Below are 7,500 nucleotides of genomic sequence, written 5' to 3'. Positions count from 1 at the left end.
CGTGACACAAAGAAAGTGCAAGCGTTGTCTATAACTTTCTCGCAATCTGATTGGTTCATCCCCCAAAATGAGCGTTTCTGATTGGCTATTACAACAAGAAAAGCTACCACAAGAATTCTGAATCGAGTGAAACGACGGTAACTCACGAAAATACAACTTCTACTGTTCAGTTGCAGCAAATATTCATCAAGCAGAATTATAAAAGCTCTGCGGTAAAACATACACATTGGCATTTGATATGGTGCTGTCATGGAAGAAGCCATTTGGGAAGGTCAAAGCACTGGAGTTTGAGGCAGAGTGCGAAATCGAACTCGAAGCTGGCGTCACTGGAACATGAAGAAACAACTGCTGAACTCGCTTTTTTACCATTTAACTAGAGCATTTGAGAGGATGGTGAAGCAGTTCTTCAACTGTTTTACAGATGGTCTGGTCTTTTATAACTTGCTATGTTTTACTCCTTACATGAAACAAAACAGAACTTCGCAAACAAACTCTCGAGAATGCACAGTACGGAGTGGAAATCATTTTTAAGGTTTTGCTAACTGAACAGATCTTTTGTTTGAAGAAGTAAATTAATTCAAAGTGTTTGAGCTCTACAGGAATAACTATTTGTTTCAATAACAAAAACTTACAGTGTAACGAACTCAACCGGGGCCACCCAACCTTTTTCTACCAATCACAAGACGAGTTCAGAACAAAAGAATCGGAGTTCGTTCATATCGGACCAATCACAAATGAGGGACTTACGGCGAAAAGTTTTTCTATCAACGAAAAGGCAACTAAATATTTACTGAAAGGCGCCACGAATTTTCAAGACTAAAACGGATCAGGAGCCCATGACCCTCCTGAACGGATCAAACGCAGATATATTTACCCAATGATGGCCTGACTGAAGATAAAACAGCTAGCCTCAACGCAAATTTGACTTATATTTACAAATATGTTTACCGAACGACTTGACGGTCGCGAATTCATGTTGTAGGTTGAGAACTCGACAGACTTACACTTTAACGGAAAATATATTTCATATTCGGAATGACTACAATATTGAAGGCAGAACGGACTAAATTTCAGTATTTCGACTCAATAATGGAAACGACAAGGGGCTAAGCAAAATGAATAGCTTCGAGTTTGTTGATCACTGAAATGTTATAGCGGATCGCCAACAGTTGACAACGACGGTCGACAAAACGGAACTTCAATTTTGGAGGCCGATAAGTTTTTACAACCTTTAACATCAATTTGAACAGGGCTATTCTCATCCTAAGAAGCTAAAAACTTCGTATACTGCGTGGCACTTGTTACTAAAATAAAAAATAAAAGCAAAGAATGTTGCTGAAAGTGCCAAAGTCTAAAAATTGTTCAAAAATGTTAAAAAATGTTTATTCTCATCCTTATTAAATACTACGGTGTATTGCATTTCAGAACACAAATCAACTCCAAGTGTTTCAGAACAAAATGTAAACAGAGTATTTTCCTATATTATCATTGTACAATAAATTCGGTAAATATATTTGTCTTTACTCTCTATCGTCCTGGACGTCCCCGGCCGCCATTTGGTAAATATATTTGTGTTCACGGCGGTAGGTATCATCTTCAAAATTCCGGCCGGTGTACGGGTTTTCGGTAAATATATTTGTAGAACTCTTCCAGGCCACCATTCGGTAAGCATATTTGCGTTGAGTTCGTCTTTGGCATTCGAGGCCCATATTTGGTTTATAAATGGTTTTCTTGCTTTAGTCTGTCCAGGGTTTGACCAACATTTTTGGTCCGCCATTCGGAAAATATTTACTTGCCTCAGTTCAGGGGTTCGCTGACGAAATGAACAATATTTCGCTGCAAAAAGAAGCGTTGAAATTCACATTCACGTTGCCTTTCGCATCAATTCCCAGTAAGATTTGACCCTCATTTGTGATTGGTCCGAAATGAAAGAACTACGATTCTGTTGTTCTGAGCTCGTGTTGTGATTGGTAGAAAAACGTTGGGTGCCCCGGTTGAGTTCGTTGCACTGTAATGACATATGTCTCTGAAACATGGCCGCCATGTTGCTGCCTATCTGGATAGGCACAAATGGCGACTCCATACAAAGCTCCATAAATTTGAGTGAAACACTTCTCCGAAAAAACGCGCGAATGAAAAATCACACAGACCTTACTTTTGGTGAGGTTGTTTATATATGAATCATCTATTGTATCCCAGATTCGAGGCTAAATTTAAAGGAGAACACACGGCTAGGAGTCGTATTTTATATGGAAGCTTAAAACTATTGAAATAGCTTAGATTTGAGGTAAAAAGCAAGAAAAAGTAAATTTTGCCTTTCGAAAGTGACGAAAAGAGTCCAAAACCCGTGGTCAATTTCAAAATTGAACGTCCGCCATTTTGGACATCTTTTCTTCCGGTTACTTCCATAAAAGGAATGCCCGCCGCCATGTTGTGACGTCAATGCGCTCATGCATTTGTTCAGGGCAACAAAATTTTGTGAAGAATCGTGTCGAAGCTGCATGGATCATGGCGGAGATCGAGCCTTATTCTTTTGAATCAATGCGAAACAGTTCGGAGTCAGAGGAAGACGATGTTTACGAGAGTCAAGATGAGCCCCGAAGAGTAAATACATCGTGGTGTGTATGCGAGTGTTGTGCGATCAGAAACTGAGAAGGGCAACAAGAGAAAGAAATGTTTATGCTGCAAGGATTTCGAGGAAGCCCTAAATAAAATTTCAGGTGAATACTACTTTTGCATTCAGCAGGGCCCGGTTGTTCGAAAGCCGATTAACTTAATCCACGATTAGCGTAAACTTGGTTTCAGTTTTTTAACTTTTGGATGAAAGTTTCTTTTGCTGCTTTTTGGTTTTCAGGTTTGACTTCCTCTAATCTGAAATTTTGCAGAATGTCAGCATTAAACAACGTTTGTGGATAGAGAAATAAACTCCTCGGTTAACTTTTAATCTTTGGATTAGCGTTAATCGGCTTTCGAACAACCAGGCCCAGATGTTAATTATTTTGGTGATAGGAAGATAATAAACAGCCATAGACTCGGTGATTTAGTTCATTGATTTCGTATTTTGTGGTGGCGTGCGTTGCAGGCTCATATGGCAGCGAAATGCCTGGTTGCGATATAACCTGTTTATATTATTTTGGTTCAGGCATAGAAGCAGATCAACCGACTCCTAGATGAATAACACAGCACCCTCTCTTTCAAATGATTTGTTTACAAAGAGAAGTCCCAGAGACCGCTTTCGGGGGGTTTGTGTCAATTGCGCGGAACTTCTCAAAGTGCTCCGAACAGATTTGGCACTGGCTAAGTTTGAGCAAATTTGCCCTTTTAATACGCACTAGCAAATCCTTAAAAAGCGGCTAATTTTTTAAGGTCAGTCGATGAAAACTTAGCCCTCTTTAGGAACCTCTGGGCGTTCTGTTTGAACAGCCAACCTCAGCACATTCGACCATTTTGGAGCTGATGTTTTCTTCTTGAAATTCGCTCGTTTCGGCCCGTGAGCGCAGTGACGTCATGCTATGCGTCCAAGCCTTCAACATGGCTTCCAAAATGGCGGACGTTCTGATTGTTCTGCTGTTACAGTCAGGTTAAAAGGTAAGTTCACATCTTAAAACATAGCGACTTGATTACGACGTATTATGTGCTTTCGTGAGAACGACTTTTTAAAAATTGGTTTATTGCCTTCCGTTCTCCTTTAATGAATGGTTACACTGCCATCCTAAAATCTAAATTGCCAGATGTAGGTGTATCTGGTGTATTCCACGAGTGGATTGTAAGCTACCTTCATGAAAGATTTCAATATGTCATTGTAAACGGCGCAAGATCAAAGTTACGACAAATTGACATCGGTGTTCCCCAAGGTTCTTTACTGGGAGCCAGACTGTTTGCAATATATGTCAACGACTAACCGAGTTCGTTCAAAACTGGATGTATTAATATGTTTGCAGATGACACTACTATTTATTTCATTGGGAAAGAAGTCGAAGAAATCACTGATTAAACCTAATCCTAAACGACTTCAAAGTGTGGTGCTGTAGGAACAATCTGACTGTTCACACTGGCAAGACCGTGGCAATGTAAATTTCCAGCCATGCTTTTGTTGGTCCAATGAGACCTCTATTATTTGGAAATTCTCTCATTTACTTCACCACCAAATCCACTTGCTTGGGTGTTGAAATTGACTATAAACTGAACTGGAAACCGCAAGTTAAAGCTCTGCACACTAAGTTTGGAGGAAAGATCAAATTCCTGAAAAAGTTTAAAGCCCTACCCTCAAGTGTACTAGAAGAAATTTATTTTAAAGGGATCGTCCCAAGCATCACCTATTGCATCGCTATCTGGGGATCCTGCTCACCATCTAAATTTAATGTATTAGAACATTTAGACTTAAAATCCGCCAAACTAATCTATAAACTGCCCAGCGAAACTCCTGACTGTGATGTTCTTGGCCTTGTTAAATGGATATCGTTAGGCTATGTTTACAAGCGTAGGCTCGCTTCGATAATGTATCAGGTCTATCACAATAGTTTACCTGATCAACTCACAGCCCCATTCGAAACAGGCAACTCCTGATAATATTTATAACTTAAGGCGCATCAATAACTTTTCGCATGTACGTTACAACAGTGAGAAATAGTGTAAGGTACAGAGGGCGCATTGTTTGGAATTTAATTCCTAAAGCCTTCAAGGATGCATCCTCTCATCAGCTTTTTAAACTAAAACTTAGGCAGGTCTCGAGGATACTGGATTGTATTAAATTCGAAAAGGAGGCCTGTGTGATAACATCAAAACAAAGGGATTTTCAATATTTTTAACTTCATTTTTTTTTTTTATCGAGTAAGCTTTTGTAAATTAAGATTTGTATATAAATAGGTAGATTTTAATTAGGTTCCTGGGAGGTCCACACCAGCCTTTAGGTTGCCGCAAACCGACCTGCCTCAACAAAAATTATATGTATGTATGCATGCATGCATGCATGCATGCATGCATCCATGCATGCATGCATGTATGTATGTATGTACGTATGTGTGTATGTATGTATGTATGTATGTATGTATGTATGTATGTATGTATGTATGTATGTATGTATGCATGCATGCATGTATGTCATATACTCCTCATGGTTACGATTTATATTTTTGATGGCTTTGAAGTGATTCAACATGCTGCATGCCTAGTCTTTGAAAATTTAGACATTTTTATGCTTCTTAATGCATTTTTTTAGCTTTATATAAACGGATAAACAATTTTAAACGAATTTTCTTTAAAATTTCTTTCACTCGGCCATCTTTCGCCAGGAATTTTGCTTTAAAAGCAAACAGGATTTGACACCCTTACGTGGAAATTGGTGTGCTTGCGTTTATGGAGACTTCGTTTTGTGTGTTCGATTCATTCAGTTTGGTGAAATGCTTGTTGGCGAATTTCTTTAAAGGTTAGAGTTTCGAGCAAATAATCACTGTTTTATGAGTGCTCCTCTTTTAGGCTTGGCTGGGAGTGTAAGAAAACACGACGGCAACAGCCAGCACCCAACATATTAAGTTCAATGAGTAGCACCCGTGTGTCATAAATCTCAACAAGCCAATCAACATGAGATCGCAAAGTTTTGCATATTTTGAAGAACGTAGGGCAAGACGGCTAATTTTGGTTTTCCTTTCGGAATTGATTATTTGGCATTACACGTTTAGTTGGATCAGGTTTTTGCACAGATCAGCATACTGAACAGATCCAGGCAATTGCAAAATTCGGAGGAAAAATAAAAATCTGTTGTTTACTTGGGGTCCTCCTTGGCATTAGTTGGGTCAGATTTGGATTTTGCAATCCAAATCATCAGTTTATTTTGTATTTCTGGTGAAGAGTCACGTACAGAGAGTATAAGTACTGTATTCACATTTTATTCCCAAACTCATGAAATAAGCATTAGCTCCTACATTGTGACCGTCCCTTGTAAAGAGGAATCTTCGTCTTTGAAATTGAAATTAGTTAAAACTTAATGCAAATAACTACATTTCTTATTATAATATATATATTCTAAGCGCTGTTGGCTGACGACAAAAGCTGAGGAAGCTGCTTGAATAGAATTGTACCTGAATTAAGTACCACAGCAGCTATCACGTCCAAAATCTACCTTCTGGTAGAATGGAAACTAGAAACAGATGACTAAGATATGTAATATCTTGTTTTATTTTACGGCTGTGCCTGAAAAGGACTGGGAATTACAGAATTCATGAATTTGATTGGCTGAAATCGATATTGAATGCCGTCTAGATTTTCCCATCTAGACCGGTATCTAGACCAGTTACATTTTGCAGTGAAAAAGTTAACGTTGCGAACTAAAATGCAAAAAATATTGACTATTTTCTGCTAAAAATATTAGCAGAAATGCCATAAAAGCCTGACGAGAAAAAAAAAACAAGAAGGACGAGCAAACTTTGGCAGATTTAAGCCAAGCTCGTCGCCGTTCACAAGCAAAATGTCGGTCAGTGCAAACCAGTGGTATACAACAATTTAAATTTTCCTTGTTTGCCATATAATAAACCGAACTCAATCGGTCTCTATGGGAGAATCTTGACTTCCGTCCTGAGTACAGACCGAACGCAGTAAGGTCGTTACACACGACCGATGCCAAGATTCTCCCATACAGACTTCCTGCTCGATTAATAAGAGCTTAATAAAAAATAGTAACAATGTAAACATATATGCAAAGATTGTATTACAACCAATTGTATCCTTTACAGGCTTCCGAGTATCAAAAACTTAACGAGCAATTTTTTCTTGTTCCTCTAATGGGACCGGACTCGTCTTGGTTTCTTACATCACTGAGCAGTTTTCTTTGACTGTGTCAACAACGGCACCACCAAATTCTTTTACTTTTGTTATAGCCCTTTTTATAAACCCTGGTTTCTTAACTTCTCTTAACTCCTCTTCAACGCGCTGGAGCTTCTCCTGCATATCATGCATCTCACCCATTCTAGACTCTGCGGCCTTTCGGTATTCCTGCGTTAAAGCATTGCGCTGAGCCTCTATCTTTGTCTCCATTTCGCGACGCAGCTTCTCCTTTTCTTCCCTGTGCCGAGCCTCCATCCTCTGAAGCGATTCCTGCCTTTTACTTTCAGCTTGTTTCACTTTCTCCATCTGTTCATCGAGACGTCTTTTCTCTTCCTCTTGCTTAGACACTAAGTCGGACAACTTTTTTATCATCTTCATGTTCTCCTCGTTGGTTTTTTGTATGGCCAAGAACTGGTTTTGAAGATTTTGATTTTCTTGCATGAATCGCTTTCTTTCCTGCTGTGCGTGCTCCATATTTGCTTCCATCATGTTGTTCATCTGCTCCCGTTGAGCTCGCAGTTCACTGTCCATCTGTTCACGGAATTTCTGTCGCTCTTCACATTGTTTTTCGCTTAACATTTCCATCTATTTTTAAGAGAAATAAATATACATGCGAACCTGCAATTAACTGTTGGCCAACTGACTAACATTGCTATTTGTCAAGCTTAGCGTAGTCTTTGA

The 7,500-nt window shown here is 39.1% G+C and overlaps 1 protein-coding gene across 4 annotated transcripts in view; it reads right to left on the bottom strand.

Annotated features, from left to right (window-relative positions):
• Positions 1-5,863: 5,863 nt before the first annotated feature.
• The window catches only part of LOC138011856 (guanylate-binding protein 6-like), an 18,845-nt gene continuing 17,208 nt past the window's right edge, over positions 5,864-7,500 (bottom strand). For all 4 annotated transcript variants that reach the window (XM_068859082.1, XM_068859083.1, XM_068859084.1 and 1 more), the window contains one exon: positions 5,864-7,404. In XM_068859082.1, the coding sequence (XP_068715183.1) occupies positions 6,802-7,404 (603 nt within the window). In that variant the 3' untranslated portion in view covers positions 5,864-6,801. The remainder of the gene's footprint in view (positions 7,405-7,500) is intronic.

This window comes from Montipora foliosa, chromosome 7 (assembly GCF_036669935.1).
Source record: "Montipora foliosa isolate CH-2021 chromosome 7, ASM3666993v2, whole genome shotgun sequence".
Classification (NCBI taxonomy): Eukaryota; Metazoa; Cnidaria; class Anthozoa; order Scleractinia; family Acroporidae; genus Montipora; species Montipora foliosa.
This window is presented reverse-complemented; position numbering and strand designations above follow the sequence as displayed.